At 47.0% G+C, this 19323-nt stretch overlaps 1 protein-coding gene across 1 annotated transcript in view; it reads left to right on the top strand.

Moving 5' to 3' along the window:
• The first annotated feature begins 960 nt into the window (after positions 1-960).
• Positions 961-19323, top strand: part of LOC144496849 (uncharacterized) — a 54195-nt gene continuing 35832 nt past the window's right edge. The window contains exons 1-3 of the mRNA XM_078217417.1: positions 961-1206; positions 11208-11522; positions 14203-14472. Coding sequence (XP_078073543.1) covers positions 1110-1206; positions 11208-11522; positions 14203-14472 — 682 coding nt within the window. The 5' untranslated portion in view covers positions 961-1109. The remainder of the gene's footprint in view (positions 1207-11207; positions 11523-14202; positions 14473-19323) is intronic.

Below are 19323 nucleotides of genomic sequence, written 5' to 3'. Positions count from 1 at the left end.
CATTCTCCTCGTGTCTGCGTGGGTTTTCTCCGGGTGCTCCGGTTTCCTCCCACAGTCCAAAGATGTGCGGGTTAGGTTGATTGGCTATGCTAAAATTGCCCTTAGTTTCCTGAGATGCGTAGGTTAGAGGGATTAGTGGATGGATATGGGGGTAGGGCCTGGGTGGGATTGTGGTCGGTGCGGGCTCGATGGGCCGAATGGCCTCTTTCTGTACTGTAGGGTTTCTATGATTTCTATGATTCTAAGGTGCTCTGTCAGAGAGACAGGGCATACTTGAATGACCTCCTGTAGGGATACTATGATTCTATCTAGCACTGCCCTTATAATTGTTATGTGGAGATGCCGGCGTTGGACTGGGGTAAATACAGTAAGAGTTTTAACAACACCAGGTTAAAGTCCAACAGGTTTATTTGGTAGCAAATGCCATTAGCTTTCGGAGCGCTGCTGATGAAGGAGCAGCGCTCCGAAAGCTAATGGCATTTGCTACCAAATAAACCTGTTTGATTTTAACCTGGTGTTGTTAAAACTCTTACCATATAATTGTTGGCAGCATACCAACATTGTTCTGTGCTGCCTTCACAACTAGAGAAACAACACCCAACTGGAAGTCTGTATGCAGCCTGAGCTGATCGACAATTAAAAGTCACACCGCCCCCCAACCTCTTTGACGTGAGCCTATGTTATGCGGAGATTCAGGAAGTCAGAGATTCAGTTCAGTAACTTCGAACTCCCCCAAACACCACCGCAGGAATCCCACTTGTTGATCCCATCACCTCGCTGGGTGAAGTTCTTTATTCAGGAGGCTAACCTGCTCTGGGGCTATTTCTGAATCCCCTCCCAGTTAAGGACGGACGGTATACAGGGATGCTGCCAAAATATGCAAGCGTTTTCTTAATGCGTTGACAGTGATCGAGCAGCGTGACTTGTAAGTTGCAGCAGCTCCTAGCAGGACGACCTCCCTGGCTGAAGCGTATCTCTGGTTCTCCAAGAGGATTTAAAAAGAAATTGGTTCGAGTCTTGCTCTGCACACTGTGGTTGGAGCTAAGGATTTAAAGAGCCCGACGTCCCCGGTGAAGTGTGTTATAGTTTGAGCGGATTAGTTTGTCTCGATGAAATACCGATTGACACTCTCGCTTCTGCCCTTCCTTGTCTTTCTCCCGTTGCAGCAACTCGGTTTCCTCAGTGTCTGGTCTCTGGGTGAAGCAGGTAAGATACTGAATGGGGATGAAGTTTAAACCTCAGTTTATTTATTAGTGTCACAAGTAGGCTTACATTAACACTGCAATGAAGTTACTGTGAAAATCCCCCCAGTCGCTACACTGAGGGAGAATTTAGCATGGCCAATGCACCCTAACCAGCACGTCTTTTGGACTGTGGGAGGAAACCGGAGCACTCCGGAGGAAACCCGCACAGACACGGGGAGAACGCGCAAACTCTGCACAGACAGTGACCCAAGCTTTGACAAAGGGTCGTCTGGACTCGAAACATCAGCCCTTTTCCCTGCTTACAGATTGCTGTGGAGATGCCGGCGTTGGACTGGGGTAAACACAGTAAGAAGTTTAACAACACCAGGTTAAAGTCCAACAGGTTTATTTGGTAGCAAAAGCCACACGTGTGGCTTTTGCTACCAAATAAACCTGTTGGACTTTAACCTGGTGTTGTTAAACTTCTTACAGATTGCTGCCAGACCTGCTGAGATTTTCCAGCATTTTCTCTTTTGGGAATCGAACCTGGGTCCTTGGCGCTGTGAGGCAGCAGTGCGAACCACTGTGCCGCCCAATGAACAGGGAATTCTGCAGAGTCTGGGCAAGGGGGGGATGGGGGTGGGGTGAATGTGAGGCTGCTGCGGCGTCACATCCTCTCTGCAAAATGAGAATAGTTTTGCTGTGATGTCCCGGTGTCAGAGGGGTGGCTGTTACAGTTAGACAAGATGACGTTTGTGCCTGAAAGCTTTTCTGTAACTAGAGTTGGAACTCCCCTAAGTGCATGCAGGCTGTGGTGCAACCTGGGTTCAAATCCCACAGTAAGAGTTTTAACAACACCAGGTTAAAGTCCAACAGGCTTATTTGGTAGCAAATGCCATTAGCTTTCGGAGCGAGCAGTGTGGTGTTGTTAAAACTCTTACTGTGTTTACCCCAGTCCAACGCCGGCATCTCCACTTCAAATCCCACCACAGCGGATGGTGAACTTTTCAAATTCAACATAAAAAAAAGTGGAATTAAAAAATGATTATTAAAAACCCATTATTTTAGAGAAAGAAATCTGTTGTCTCTTACCTGGCCTGTTCTACAATGGCACGGCACGGTGGCACAGTGGTTAGCACTGCTGCTTTACAGCGCCAGGGACCCGGGTTCGATTCCCGGCTTGAGTCACTGTCCGTGTGGAGTTTGCATATTCTCCCCGTGTTTGCGTGGGTTTCCTCCGGGTGCTCCGGTTTCCTCCCACAGTCCGAAAGACGTGCTGGTTAGGTGCGTTGGCCGTGCTGAATTCTCCCTCACTGTACCCGAACAGGCGCCAGAGTGTGGCGATTAGGGGATTTTCACAGTAACTTCATTGCAGTGTTAATGTAAACCTACTTGTGACACTAATAAATAAACTTTAAACAATGTGCCTCCAGATCCACAGCAATGTTTTTAAAATTAATTTGTGGGATATGGGCAAGGAGGTGGTGAGCTGCCTTCTTGAATCGCTGCAGTCCACGTGCTGTGGGTTGACCCACAATGCCATTAGGGAGGGGATTCCAGGATTTTGACCCAGCGACTGCGAAGGAACGGTGATATATTTCCAAGTCAGGATGTGGTTGACTCTTAAATAACCCCCCCCTCCATTCAGTTCATTTGGGGATGGGCAATAAGTGCTGGCACATTCCTGTGAATGAATTAAACAGGTTGCTATGCAACAGCATCTGGGGCAAAGTTCATAGGATCCCAACAGTGCAGAAGGAGGCCATTCGGCCCATCAGGTCTGTACCAACTCTCTGACAGCATCTCCCCCAGGCCTTATCCTCATAATCCTATGTATTTACCCTACCAATCCCCGTAACCTAGACATCTTGGTGCATTTGGGCAATTTACCCTGGTCAATCTACCTCACCTACACATTTTGGGACACTAAGGGGCAATTTAGCATGGCCAATCCACCGAACTTGCATATTGTTGGAGTGTGGTAGGAAACTGAAGCACCCGGAGGAAACCCACGCAGACACGGGGAGAACATGCAAACTCCACATAGACAGTGACCCAAGGCCGGAATTGAGCCTGGGTCTCTGGTGTTGTGAGGCAGCAGTGCTAACCACTGTGCCACCGTGCCGCCCTGCATAGTTTGTTTTTGCATGCATGCGAAGGACACCCAGCTCTGTTTCCTCCTGCTCCAGCGTTGCTAACTTTTAAGACTGCTTTTCTGCAGACTAAAGATTGCAGAGACAGATGTCTTCAGTCTCTCTCCCGAGCAACAGCCTGAGACTGAACTGGACTGTTTGGTGACATACTTGACACTGAGATGAACTCCTGACCTCACATTCACTCTGTCACTGAGACTGTTCACACATCTGCAACATGTAGGTTTGAAGACAGTGACGCAAGCTGGGAAGTGAACCTGGCCCTGTGAGCCAGCAGTGCTAACCACTGTGCCACTGTACAGCCCCAGTGTCAGAGACCAGACATAGGAAAGATGACACAAAACCCTCAGCTGTGCAACATGAGGCCAATGTACAAAACATGCAGCGAATTCAGCCCATTGAACGAAAGAAAATCTTTATGTGACGTCATATTAACATAAAAAGAGCGTATAAATATTCCAAACCTCACAGAAACATCAAAGTTATAAATGCAAGGAATGTTACCCGTGACACACCCTATGGTGCTTAAGGTGCCTTAATCTTACACCTGCGGGTGCTGAGTCTTGGACTGGCATTGGAGGCAGCCTGCTGACTTTATTGTCCTGTTGGCCATGATGGATGATACAGTGGCACAGTGGTTAGCACTGCTGCCTCTCAGCGTCAGGGACCCGGGTTCGATCCCAGCCTTGGGTGACTGTCTGTGTGGAGTTTGCATGTTCTCCCTGTGTCTGCATGGGTTTCCTCCCGGGCTTCGGTTTCCTCCCGCAGTCCAAAGATGTGCAGGTTAGGTGGATTGGCCAAACTAAATTGTCCCTTAGTGTCCCAAGATGTGTAGGTTAGGTGGATTGGTCATGTAAAATTGCCCCTCAGTGTCCCAAGATGTGTGTAAATTAGGAGAATTAGCCATGGTATATGTTTAGGGTTATGGGAATGGTGCAGGGGAGAAGGTCTGGGTGAGATCCTCCATCAGAGTGTCAGTGCAGACTCGATGGGCCGAATAGCCTCTTCTGAACTGTCATCTAAAGCTTTCCTGTCCATGCCCTTTGATGCACTGAGTCCTGTCCCCCAGCTCCTGTGCTTCTTGGCCTGCACAGGCTGCTGGTCACGCAATATCTTGATTTTAAATTGCTAATCCTAATTTTCAAATCCCTCTGTAGCCTCACCCCTCCCTATCCCTGTAATCTCCTCCAAACCTACGAGATAGCTTCCCAGCTCCAGTTCCAGACTCTTGTGCCAGCCTGACTTTAATCGCTGATGGCCCTGCCTTCAGTTGCTGGGACCCCAGGTTCCCTCCCCACAGCTCTCCACCTCTCATAGAGTCATAGAGGTTTACAGTATGGAAACAGGCCCTTCGGCCCAACTTGTCCATGCCACCCTCTTTTTTAAAAACACTAAGCTAGTCCCAATTGCCCACATTTGGACCATATCTCTCGATACCCATCTTACCCATATAACTGTCTAAATGCTTTTTAAAAGACAAAATTGTACCCGCCTCTACTACTACCTCTGGCAGCTCATTCCGGACACTCACCACCCTCTGTGAAAAAATTGCCCCTCTGGATCCTTTTGTATCTCTCCCCTCTCACCTTAAACCTATGCCCTCTAGCTTTGGGAACAGTAAGTAGTTTCACAACGCCACGTTAAAGCCCAACAGGTTTATTTGGTAACACAAGCTTTTGGAGTGCTGCTCCTTCACTCACCTGATGAGTCAATCAAATCTTGAAGTTCCCTTTGCAACTGTGTCCACAGCCCCTCATGGGATTGAATGCATTAGACATTCTTGGAGCTCAGTGAAGCATTCATAAGGAAGCCATTTAGCAAAGCAGCTGTCCGGCCATCTATTTAGCCTATTGATACAGATGCCAGGTGGCATCATTATGAATGGTTGCTTGAGCTCAAAAATGAATAATAGACTCGGCCCCGCAGGGGTTTATCCACACAGTTACAAAAAGGACTGCTGGCTTTGTTTGATGGACAGTACAACACCTTGTAAAAATGTTCAAGTTTTACAGTGTCTGTGTGTTTATTTGAAAAAAATGAAAGATTTCCTCAATGGAAATTTCACATGTTTAATTGTGAAAGTAGGAAGGTGAACCTTTTCAAATGGATTTTTGAATAGTTTGATTTTTCATTTCATGAGCATTTCAAACACTTGCCAGTGTTATTCTATTGGTTGCATATCTAATGCATACTGGGTATGGGGTTAGAATGGGAGATATGAAAGGGCATGGGGGTTGGATCAGGTTGTTGAGGATTCAGGGCCTAACAACCGCAAATTAAACTGGGTCAATGCCCTGGTAAGCGGAGGTGGATCTTCTAACCTGACAATCTTGCTGTACACCTAGTTCCATGGCCACCTAAGGCCTGCCTCCAGATCTAGCAAGTTCATCTCTGCCCCATTTCCACCTCCCTGACATAAGAAGAGGGCGGCAGCTTCCTCCAGGATGTAAGGATTTGCAGAGTGGTATATTTTACTTCTACCCTCTGCGTGCTCTCCTCCCTCAACAACTACTTGAGGTTTCGGAATCATAGAATCTCTACAGTGCAGAAGGAGGCCATTCAGCCCATCGAGGCTGCACCGACAACAACCCCACCCTGGTCCTATCCTTGGGACCCCATGAATTTACCCTTGCTAATCCGCTTGACACTATGGGGCAATTTTAACATGGCCTGTCCACCTGACCTGTGCATCTTTGGGCTGTGGGAGGAAACCGGAGCACCCGGAGGAAACCCACGCAGACACGGGGAGAATGTGCAAACATCACACAGACAGCAATCCGAGGCCGGAATTGAACCCGGAACCCTGGCGCTGTGAGGCAGCAGTGCTAACCACTGTGCCAGGGTTTTATAATGTTCAAAAATAACGAAGTGCATCTTGTGATCATTAGCTAACAAAGTTTAACACAGACCACAAAAGTAGCCATTAAAACACACATGGTGAAACAGTGTTTGCCGAATGAGAAATTTATGGGGGAATTCCAGAGCTTGGAGTTTGAGTGAGTGGCTGTAACTTGAGGAGCTCAAGTTACAGCCACTTGGGGATTTTTTATACACTGTATTCACTCATGGAATTTGGCACTGTGAGCTCGGTCAATGCTTATTACCCATTCAGAAACCACCTCCTTGAACTGCTGCAGTCCACACAGTTTAGGAACACCAACGGTGCTGTTAGGAAGGAGGTTCCAGTATTTGGAACCAGCAACAGTGTGTAAGGGTGTGTGTGTTACTGTGTGTAAGGGTGTGTGTGTTACTGTGTGTAAATGTGTGTGTGTTACTGTGTGTAAGGGTGTGTGTGTTACTGTGTGTAAATGTGTGTGTGTTACTGTGTGTAAATGTGTGTGTGTGTAAGGGTGTGTGTGTTACTGTGTGTAAATGTGTGTGTGTGTGTGTAAATGTGTGTGTGTGTGTGTTACTGTGTGTAAGTGTGTGTTACTGTGTGTAAATGTGTGTGTTACTGTGTGTAAATGTGTGTGTGTGTGTGTGTTACTGTGTGTAAGTGTGTGTTACTGTGTGTAAATGTGTGTGTTACTGTGTGTAAGGGTGTGTGTGTTACTGTGTGTAAGGGTGTGTGTGTTACTGTGTGTAAATGTGTGTGTGTTACTGTGTGTAAATGTGTGTGTGTTACTGTGTGGCAACACAATTCCAAGTCACAATGGTGTGTGGCTTGGAGGGGAACTTGCAGGTGATGGTCTCCCCATGTGTCTGCTGCCCTTGTAGGCGGTAGAGGTTGTGGGTTTGGAAGATGCTATCGAAACATCCTTGGCTTGTTGGTGCAGAGCATCTTGTAGTTGGTACACAAGGCTGCCACCAATTGCTTATATAAAGTAATAGATATATCCTAAAGGCAAATGCTGGAATCTGAAAAAAACCACTGAAAATGCTGGAAAATCTGAGCAGGTCTGACAGCATCTGTAGAGAGAAAATAGATGGGAGTCATGATGTGGAGATGCCGGCATTGGACTGGGGTGAACACAGTAAGAGTTTTAACAACACCAGGTTAAAGTCCACCAGGTTTATTTGGTAGCAAATGCCATTAGCTTTCAGAGCCCTGCTCCTTCGTCAGATGGAGTGGAAATCTGCTCACAAAATCAAGTTACAGAATACTGATTAGAATGCAAATCTTTACAGCTAATCAAGTCTTAAAGATACAGACAATGTGAATGGAGGGAGCATTAGGCACAGGTTAAAGAAATGTGTATTGTCTCCAGACAGGACAGCCAGTAAGATTCTGCAAGTCCAGGAGGCAAGCTGTGGGGGTTACCGATAGTGTGACATGAACCCAAGATGCCAGTTTAGGCCGTCCTCATGTGTGCGGAACTTGGCTATCAGTCTCTGCTCAGCGACTCTGCGCTGTCGTGTGTCGTGAAGGCCGCCTTGGAGAACGCTTACCCGCAGATCAGAGGCCGAATGCCTGTGACCGCTAAAGTGCTCCCCCACAGGAAGAGAACAATCTTGCCTGGCGATTGTCGAGTGGTGTTCATTCATCCGTTGTCGTAGCGTCTGCATGGTTTCCCCAATGTACCATGCCTTGGGACATCCTTTCCTGCAGCGTATCAGGTAGACAACATTGGTCGAGTTGCAAGAGTAGGTACCGTGTACCTGGTAGATGGTGTTCTCACGTGAGATGATGGCATCCATGTCGATGATCCGGCACGTCTTGCAGAGGTTGCTGTGGCAGGATTGTGTGGTGTCGTGGTCACTGTTCTCCTGAAGGCTGGGTGGTTTGCTGCGGACAATGGTCTGTTTGAGGTTGTGCAGTTGTTTGAAGGCAAGAAGTGGGGGTGTGGGGATGACCTTGGCGAGATGTTCGTCTTCATCAATGACATGTTGAAGGCTCCGGAGGAGATGCCGTAGCTTCTCCCCTTCGGGAAAGTACTTGACGACGAAGGGTACTCTGTTCGCCGTGTCCCGTGTTTGTCTTCTGAGGAGGTCAGTGCGGTTTTTCGCTGTGGCGCGTCGGAACTGTCGATCGATGAGTCGAGCGCCATATCCTGTTCTTACGAGGGCATCACTGAAACAACTAAATGATGACATCAACAAGTTCCATCCCACCATCAGACTCACCATGGACTACTCTCCAGAATCGGTTGCATTCTTGGACACACGCATCTCCCTCAAGGACGGTCACCTCAGCACCTCACTGTACCGCAAGTCCACGGATAACCTCACGATGCTCCACTTCTCCAGCTTCCACCCTAAACACGTGAAAGAAGCCATCCCCTACGGACAGGCCCTCCGTATACACAGGATCTGCTCGGATGAGGAGGATCACAACAGACACCTCCAGACGCTGAAAGATGCCCTCATAAGAACAGGATATGGCGCTTTACTCATCGATCGACAGTTCCGACGCGCCACAACGAAAAACCGCACCGACCTCCTCAGAAGACAAACACGGGACACGGTGGACAGAGTCGTCGTCCAGTACTTCCCCGGAGCAGAGAAGCTACGGCATCTCCTCCGGAGCCTTCAACATGTCATTGATGAAGACGAACACCTCGCCAAGGCCATCCCCACACCCCCACTTCTTGCCTTCAAACAACCGCACAACCTCAAACAGACCATTGTCCGCAGCAAACTACCCAGCCTTCAGGAGAACAGTGACCACGACACCACACAACCTTGCCACAGTAACCTCTGCAAGACATGCCGGATCATCGACACGGATGCCATCATCTCACGTGAGAACACCATCCACCAGGTACACGGTACATACTCTTGCAACTCAGCCAACATTGTCTACCTGATACGCTGCAGGAAAGGATGTCCCGAGGCATGGTACATTGGGGAAACCATGCAGACGCTACGACAACGGATGAATGAACACCGCTCGACAATCACCAAGCAAGACTGTTCTCTTCCTGTGGGGGAGCACTTTAGCGGTCACAGGCATTCGGCCTCTGATCTTCGGGTAAGCGTTCTCCAAGGCGGCCTTCACGACACACGACAGCGCAGAGTCGCTGAGCAGAGACTGATAGCCAAGTTCCGCACACATGAGGACGGCCTAAACCGGGATCTTGGGTTCATGTCACACTATCGGTAACCCGCACAGCTTGCCTCCTGGACTTGCAGAATCTCACTGGCTGTCCTGTCTGGAGACAATACACATTTCTTTAACCTGTGCCTAATGCTCCCTCCACTCACATTGTCTGTATCTTTAAGACTTGATTAGCTGTAAAGATTTGCATTCTAATCAGTATTCTGTAACTTGATTTTGTGTCTCTGTATGCCTTATTTGTGAGCAGATTTCCACTCCATCTGACGAAGGAGCAGTGCTCCAAAAGCTTATGGTATTTGCTACCAAATAAACCTGTTGGACTTTAACCTGGTGTTGTTAAAACTCTTACTGAGAGAAAATAGAACCAATGTTTCGAGTCTGGATGACCCTTTTGGCAGAGCTGAAAACAAGGAAAGTCGGACAAGATTTATACTATGGTGGGGGTGCGGGGGGAGGTGGGGTGGGTTTTTAAAATTTTTTGTGGGACATGGGTGTCGCTGGCTGGCCTGCATTTATTGCCCATCCCTAGTTGCTCTTGGAGGGCAGTTGAGAGTCAACCACATTGCTGTGGCTCTGGAGTCACATTTAGGCCAGACCGGGTAAGGACAGCAGATTTCCTTCCCTAAAGGACATTAGTGAACCAGATGGGTTTTTCCAATAAATGACAATGGTTTCATGGTCATCATTAGACTTTTAATTCCAGATATATTTTATTGAATTCAAATTCTGCTGTGGTGGGATTCGAACCCGGGTCCCCAAAACATTTGTTGAGTTTCTTGATTAATAGTCTAGCGATAATATCACGAGGCCAATGCCTCCCTGGTGCTGACATTGATAGGAATAACATAGACAAAAAATCAAAGGGAATTTGAATGGTGATGTTAAAGGCTGAGAACGGTGCTAATAGCGTCCATTAAGAAATTGGAATGTGTGAATGGCAGAACAAAGGGGTGCAGAGTGTCAAAGGACAACCTGAGGCATGTGGCCCCAGTGGGGTGTTGGCGGGGGGGGGGGGGGTGGGCGGGGGCGCGGGGGGTGGGCGGGGGGCGGAGAGTGGTGGGTTGGAAAACAAGATAGGAAGTAAGATATTAGAAGTGGAAAAATAAGAGCATAAAGTTATAAAATTGATGAATAAAATGAAAGGAAGAAATGAAATAAAATAAATGGAAATAGGGTGATGGAGGATATATCCTCTTGGACTCAACAGATTTGTCAGGATTTTACCACCTCCCCTGCCCGAGGCTCATAAGATCCCACCCGAGGCCAATAGAGGTGGCACAGTGGTTAGCACTGCTGCCTCACAGTGCCAGGGACCCAGGTTCAATTCCCGGCTTGGGTCACTGCCTGTGTGGAGTCTGCACGGCCTCCCTGTGTCTGTGTGGGGGTGCTCCAGTTTCCTCCCACAGTCCAAAGATGTGCGGGTTAGGTTGATTGGCCATGTTAAATTGCCCCCTAGTGTCAGGGGGATTAGCTGGAGTAAATGCATGGGGTTACGGGAATAGGGCCTGGGTGGGATTGTGGTCGGTGCAGACTCGATGGGCCGAATGGCCTCCTTCTGTACTGTAGGGATTCTATGATTCAATGGGGAATGCCGTTCTGTGAGCATCGTCCACCCCGATTCCAGCCAGTCTCCTTCCTTCAGACGAGGCATGTGGGATCTCTGTCCCTTTGCAGCCTCTTTTCTTGCCCTCCCCACTGCCATCCTGCCTGTTAACTGAGAGGGAGGGAGAGAGAGATGTGCCATTCCTCTGCCCTGTTCCCTGAAGTGAGGGGTATTGTCTATCTTATTTGTTGCAGCTTTCCGTCTAAGTGACATTTTAATGTTGTACTGCTCCAGCCTAAAAGATTAAATTTGTTTTTGACCTGAATCAGTCAGAAGGAAAGAAGTGTTTGGAGTCGTTGGTTCATCAGTTTTACTGGATCCTGAATATGGAGCCAATGTCAGCAACATTGACGTCTTGTGGACGTTCAATGGCAGCAATGGAAGCCCGGTAAATATTCTGGATTATGCACCAGCCCACGAAGGTCACCAAAAAGAGGAACCAATTGAACACTTCAGATCGCGTCTGCAATTCAGTACATCCAACGGCTCTCTGAAATTAAACAACTTAAAACCCACTGACCGAGGGACTTATACCATCACTGTCGGCACAGATTGGCAATGGAGTGCAGATCTGGAACTCATTGGTAAGTGCTTTCGATACCTCATCACATTTTGGCTCCTGAACTTGAGTAGAACTTTTCTACTTGAGATCGATTAAGGATAGGAATGCAAATAAGCCATTCGGCCTCTCACACCAGCGCTGGAATTCAACAGAGACCGTTCTCTCCAGGATAACCTAGTCCACTCCTCCACTACACCCAACACCTCTCCCGTCACTCATGGCACCTTCCCATGGATTGGAAAAGGTGTAACACCCGTCCCTTTACCTCTTCCATGCTCACCATCCAAAGTCCAAAACATTCATTCCAGGTTAAGCAGCGTTTCTTTTGCATCTCTTTCAATTTGGTCTATTGCATTCGCTGCTCCCAATGTGGTCTCCTCTATATCGGAGAGACCAAGCGTAGACTGGGTGATCGCTTTGCTGGGCACCTTCGGTCTGTGCATAATCAGGACCCTGACCTTTCCAGTTACTTGCCATTTTAACACACAATCCTGCTCCCATGCCCACATGTCTGTCCTTGGCTTGTTGCAATGTTCCAGTGAAGCTCAACGCAAACTGGAGGAACAGCATCTCAACTTCTGGCCAGGCACTTTACAACCTTCCGGTCTCAACATCGAATTCAACAACTTCAGAGAATTTGCTGTACCCCACCTCGACCACCTTTGTTTTCATTCTATTTTGTTTAATTTTTTACTGTTCTCTGCCTTTTATTTCTTTATGGTCTTTCTTCATTTTTCTCCCCCCCCCCCAACTCTTTCCTTCCTCCTACTTTATCCCCTTACCTTTTCTCCCTCCCGCTTCCCCTTTTCTATATTCTACCTCTGTCCCATTCCCCCGCTACCCCCCCCCGCCCCCCCCCGCCCCCCCACCACATCTTCATCTGTCATAGCTGACAGTTTCTCTGCTGTTTGGCCATTCACACCCTTTATTCTCTCTGTGGACAGCTATTAACAGTCTTTACCCCTGGTTTCCATGGCTATGACTCATCTTTCATTCCCTGCCCCTGCAGTATAAATACCTCCCACTTTCGATGCCTTTTAGCTTTGACAAAGGGTCATCTGGACTCGAAACATCAGCTCTTTTCTCTCCTTACAGATGCTGCCAGACCTGCTGAGATTTTCCAGCGTTTTCTCTTTTGGTTCTGGAATTCTACCACCCTGCCCGCCATGGAATCGGAGCGGGCGAGTGGCAGACAGCGGAAATGTCCGTTGACCTCGGGTGGGAATTTCCGGTGTCACTCGAGCGAGGCTGTAGAATTTTCACAGTAACTTCATTGCAATGTTAATGTAAGCCTACTTGTGACACTAATAAATAAACTTTCTTTTAAACAAGTAGGCTTACATTAACACTGCAATGAAGTAACTGTACAAATCCCTCAGCCGTCACATTCTAGCGCCTGTTCGGGTACACTGAGGAAGGATTTAGCACGGCCAATGCACCTAACCAGTATGTCTTTTGGACTTTGGGAAGAAACCATAGCAACCAGAGGAAACCCACGCAGACACGGGGAGAACGTGCAAACTGCACAGACAGTGACCCAAGCCGGGAATTGAACCCGGGTCCCTGGCGCTGTGAGGTAGCAGTCCTAACCACTGTGTTACAACCAGTCTTTGTTCTTCACCCCTTACATTAATTGCCAACAGAAAAATCTATTCATCTCAGAATTACGCAAATTTCAATTGACAACAACAGACTCAGCTTCTAACAGTAGAATTCTGCTACTCTTTGTGCGGGGATAAAATATTTCACTTATTTCAGTGTGCAACACTTTAGCTCCAGTTTAGCTCGTTATGCCCTCTTGTTCAAGAACGTCCCACCAAACCAAAAACACACAAACTAGATATTCACAACAACGTCTATCATTCTCCGCTTGACAATTTACAATACTTCCAATATTGTGTCATTATTAACGTGGTCCCAAGCATATTCCAAATCTAGATCATTAATATATTTCAAGGTAAGTAGTGATCCCTGGAACTCCCACAATATCACTTTATCTATCCTGAAATACCATGTATCACTACTCCCTGCTTCCTGTGACTTGGGAAACCTTGTGTACATGCAGCTACTGATGCTTTTATTCTGTGGGCTTTAATTTTGCTGATAACTTTGTTGTTTGTGACACTTAATTTCATAATTTTGCCTATTTAATCATGACCCTTTCTAAGTTGTAAGTTCCCGTTGCCTCCCTTTGAAATTCAACAGCTGAACATCCAAATCCTCACTTATCTCCTGGTGCAAATTTCCACCCAGGTTGTGTTCACCTGTAGAACAAACTTGGTCCCTAGCTATTTATATTAGAGATGCACACGCATACCACATGCACACGTATATGCACACACACACACACACACGCTTTACAGAATAGCACAGTAGACCTTAAGAACTGTTAAAAAGTAACATCATCTTCGCTCAGACACTCGCCAGAATATCATCACGTGATGTGACTCCTTTCATTTACCCAAGCCATAATCGTCTTATAGACCTGAAGTATAAAAATCTCATCACCTCAGGATTGTCACATGGAACCTGAAGGGCTTTGGGTGAGAATTTCAGCAGCAGTTAGGTTGAAGTAAAGATAAAACTGGGTGAACTTGAAGGTGGAAAGTCAATCCAGAAGTCCACCTCGGTGCTGATTTTCCCTATAAAGGACAGAGCTCTTTAGTGTACATTTTAATCTGTTCATTCATTATTTCCCATAGAACCGCTGTCAAGGCCTTTAATCTTCAGTAATTGTGCCTACGTGGATACCAGCATTGAATTGACCTGTCTAGTGTCTTCAGGGACAGCAAGTTCCATTCTGTGGTGGAAAGATGGCAAAGTGATAACGAATGGCCAACGTCATCAGATAGTGCAAAACAACAGCACGTTGATTATTTCCAAAGCTAAAAAATCAGATGGCGGGGACTATACTTGCACCGTTGAGAACCCTGTGAGCATGAATAAGAGTTCGTATTCGCATGTTATTTATGGTGAGTCAAGCCTCTCAGTTATTAGTCAGAAAACGTGTATTAGAATGATAGAATCCTTACAGTGCAGTAAGGCCATTCGGTCCATCGAGTTTGCACCGACCCTCTGAAAGAGCACTCTTTCTAGGCCCACTAACATATCCCATTCCTGAAGCCCCGTGTATTGATCATGGCCAATCCACCTAACCTTCATATCTTTGGACACTAGGGGACAATTTAGCATGGCCAATCCACCTAACCTTCATATTTTTGGACACTAGGGGGCAATTTAGCATAGAACATAGAACATAGAACATTACAGCGCATATAAAGGCTAGATGATTCACCCGTTTGTCTTAAACCAATCCCTGCAAGGTTTATAAAAGTTATCTTCCGCCCTCATCAGCTGTAGTAATACTTATTCCAAACCTTTGATCAAGGATCTAACTCTAATGTGACAGGTTCATAGCTCCTTGAAAGTGGAGTCACAGGTGGACAGAGTGGTGAAGAAGGCATTCGGCATGCTTGGATTCATCCGTCAGAACATTGAATACAGGGGTTGGAATGTCTTGTTGAAGTTGTACAAGACATTGGTAAGACCACACTTGGAATACTGTGTACAGTTCTGGTCACCCTATTATAGAAAGGATATTATTAAACTAGAAAGAGTGCAGAAAAGATTTACTAGGATGCTACCAGGACTTGAGGGATTGAGTTATAAAGAGAGGTTGGATAGACTGGGACTTTTTTCTCTGGAACGTAGGAGGCTGAGGGGTGATCTTATAGAGGTTTATAAAATAATGAGGGGCACAGATCAGCTAGATAGTCAATATATTTTCCCAAAGGCCGGGGAGTCTAAAACTAGAGGGCATAGATTTAAGGTGAGAGGGAGAGATACAAAAGTGTTCAGAGGGGCAATTTTTTCACAGAGGGTGGTGAGTGTCTGGAAGAAGCTGCCAGAGGTAGTAGTAGAGGCGGGTACAACTGTGTCTTTTAAAAGCATTTAGACAGTTACATGAGTACGATGGGTATAGAGGGATATGGGCCAAATGCGGGCAATTGGGATTAGCTTAGGGGTTTAAAAACAAAGGGCAGCATGGACAAGTTGGGCCAAAGGGCCTGTTTCCATGCTGTAAACCTCTATGACTCTATGAATAAACAACTTCTCCATGTCAGGAAGCGGGATACACCTGATGTTTAACAAGAATGCCACCGACCCAAAGATTGAAGGAGCTGCGGATAGTGAGGGGGGTTGCCAGATGAGACAGTAGGATGCAGATGGGCGGAGAAATGGCAAATAGAATTTAATCAGGACAAATGTGACCTTTTAGAAGGTCTACTGCAGCAGGGAAGTATACAGTAAATGGCAGAACTCTTAGAAGCATTAACATACACAGGGATCTAGGCGTACAGGTCTATAGTTCCCTGAAAGTGGCAACACCAGTAGATAAGGTGGGCAAGAAGGCAAATAGAACATAGAACATAGAACATTACAGCGCAGAACAGGCCCTTCGGCCCACGATGTTGCACCGACCAGTTAAAAAAAAAAAAAACTGTGACCCTCCAACCTAAACCAATTTCTTTTCGTCCATGAACCTATCTACGGATCTCTTAAACGCCCCCAAACTAGGCGCATTTACTACTGATGCTGGCAGGGCATTCCAATCCCTCACCACCCTCTGGGTAAAGAACCTACCCCTGACATCGGTTCTATAACTACCCCCCCTCAATTTAAAGCCATGCCCCCTCGTGCTGGATTTCTCCATCAGAGGAAAAAGGCTATCACTATCCACCCTATCTAAACCTCTAATCATCTTATATGTTTCAATAAGATCCCCTCTTAGCCGCCGCCTTTCCAGCGAAAACAATCCCTCAGCCTCTCCTCATAGGATCTCCCCTCCATACCAGGCAACATCCTGGTAAACCTCCTCTGCACCCTCTCCAAAGCCTCCACATCCTTCCTGTAATGTGGGGACCAGAACTGCACACAGTACTCCAAGTGCGGCCGCACCAGAGTTGTGTACAGTTGCAACATAACGCTACGACTCCTAAATTCAATCCCCCTACCAATAAACGCCAAGACACCATATGCCTTCTTAACAACCTTATCTACTTGATTCCCAACTTTCAGGGATCTATGCACACATACACCTAGATCCCTCTGCTCCTCCACACTATTCAAAGTCCTCCCGTTAGCCCTATACTCAACACATCTGTTATTCCTACCAAAGTGAATTACCTCACACTTCTCCGCATTAAACTCCATCCGCCACCTCTCGGCCCAACTTTGCAACCTGTCTAAGTCTTCCTGCAAACTACGACACCCTTCCTCACTGTCTACCACACCACCGACTTTGGTGTCATCAGCAAATTTGCTAATCCACCCAACTATACCCTCATCCAGATCATTAATAAATATTACAAACAGCAGTGGCCCCAAAACAGATCCCTGAGGTACACCACTTGTAACCGCACTCCATGATGAATATTTACTATCAACCACCACCCTCTGTTTCCTATCCGCTAGCCAATTCCTGATCCAATTTCCTAGATCACCCCCAATCCCATACATCTGCATTTTCTGCAGAAGCCTACCATGGTGAACCTTATCAAACGCCTTACTAAAATCCATATATACCACGTCCACTGCTTGCCCCCATCCACCTCCTTGGTCACTTTCTCAAAAAACTCAATAAGGTTAGTAAGGCACGACCTACCTGCCACAAAACCATGCTGACTATCACCTATCAATTCATTACTCTCCAAATAACTATAAATCCTATCCCTTATAATTTTTTCCAACATCTTGCCGACAACAGAAGTGAGACTCACCGGTCTATAATTCCCGGGGAAGTCTCTGTTCCCCTTCTTAAACAATGGGACAACATTCGCTAACCTCCAATCTTCTGGTACTATACCAGAGGCCAACGACGACCTGAAGATCAGAGCCAGAGGCTCTGCAATCACTTCTCTTGCCTCCCAGAGAATCCTTGGATAAATCCCATCCGGACCAGGGGATTTATCTATTTTCAGACCCTCCAGAATATCCTGCACATCCTCCTTATCAACTGTAATACTGTCTATTCTACTCCCTTGCAACCCAGTGTCCTCCTCAGCTATATTCATGTCCCCTTGCGTGAACACCGAAGAGAAATATTGGTTCAATGCTTCACCAATCTCCTCCGGTTCCACACATAACTTCCCTCTGCCATCTATAACTGGCCCTAAACTTGCCCTAACCAACCTTCTGTTCTTGACATACCTATAGAACGCCTTAGGATTCTCTTTAACCCTATCCGCCAAAGTCTTCTCATGTCCCCTTTTAGCCCTTCTAAGCTCGCTCTTCAACTCCCTCTTAGCCAATCTAAAGCTTTCTAGTGCACTACCCGAGTGCTCACGTCTCATCCGAACATAAGCCTCCTTTTTCTTTTTAACCAACAAAGAAACTTTTTTGGTGCACCACGGTTCCCTAGCCCTACCAATTCCTCCTTGCCTGACAGGGACATACCTATCACAGACTCGCAGTAGCTGCTCCTTGAAAAAACTCCACATGTCGGACGTTCCCAGTCCCTGTAATCTCCTAGTCCAACCTATGTTTCCTAATTCTCTCCTAATAGCCTCATAATTACCCTTCCCCCAGCTAAAACCACTGGCCCGAGGTTCATGCCTATCCCTTTCCATCACTAAGGTGAACGTAACCGAATTGTGGTCACTATCACCAAAATGCACACCAACTTCCAAGTCTAGCACCTGGTCTGGCTCATTTCCCAGCACCAGATCCAATATAGCCTCACCTCTAGTTGGCCTGTCTACATACTGAGTCAAAAAACCTTCCTGCACGCTTTGAACAAAAACTGACCCCTCTAACGAGCTAGAGCTATAACAATTCCAGTCAATATTAGTCAAGTTAAAATCCCCCATAACAATTGCCCTATTACTTTCACTCCTAAGCAGGATTGACTCCGCAATCCTTTCCTCAACCTCTCTAGAACTTTTAGGAGGTCTATAAAAGACTCCCAACAGGGTGACCTCTCCTCTCCTATTTCTAATCTCCGCCCATACTACCTCAACAGATAAGTCCTCATCAAACCTCCTCTCTGACACTGTGATACAATCTCTGACCAATAATGCTACCCCTCCCCCTCTTCTACCTCCTTCCCTACTTCGACTAAAACATTTGAACCCCGGGACCTGCAGCATCCATTCCTGCCCCTGCTCTATCCATGTCTCTGAAATAGCCACAACATCGAAGTCCCAGGTACTGATCCACGCTGCAAGTTCACCCACTTTATTGCGAATACTCCTGGCATTGAAGTATACACATTTCAAACCCTGCTCCACCCCACCTCTGCAATGCCGTGCATTGCAGTCCCCATCCATGCATCCCTCACTTTCAGCCCCACTACTCAGGATCCCTCCCCCCCCCCGAATCAGTTTAAACCTCCCTGCATGGCCTTAGCAAATTTACCCCCCAGGATATTGGTCCCCTTCTGATTAAGGTGTAGACCATCCTTCTCATAGAGGTCACACCTTCCCCAGTACGAGCCCCAATTGCTTAAGTACCTGAACCCCTCCCTCCTGCACCATCCCCTCAGCCATGAATTCAAACCTTCCCTCTCCCTATTCCTCTCTAAACTATCCCGTGGTACAGGCAAGAGTCCAGAGATAACCACTCTGTCAGTCTTGGCCTTTAGTTTCCACCCCAACTCCATAAATCCCTGCCTAATATCCCCTTCCCCTATCCTCCCTATGTCGTGTGTCCCCACATGTACAATAACTTGTGGTTTATCTCCCTCCCCCCTAAGAGTCCTGAATACCCTGTCAGACACATCCCGGACCCCAGCCCCTGGTAGGCAACACACCAACCCTGAGTCC

The sequence above is a fragment of the Mustelus asterias genome, chromosome 8, assembly GCF_964213995.1.
Source record: "Mustelus asterias chromosome 8, sMusAst1.hap1.1, whole genome shotgun sequence".
In the NCBI taxonomy this organism is placed as follows: Eukaryota; Metazoa; Chordata; class Chondrichthyes; order Carcharhiniformes; family Triakidae; genus Mustelus; species Mustelus asterias.
The sequence above is the reverse complement of the archived record's forward strand: the minus strand, read 5'-3'. Positions and strand labels throughout refer to the sequence as shown.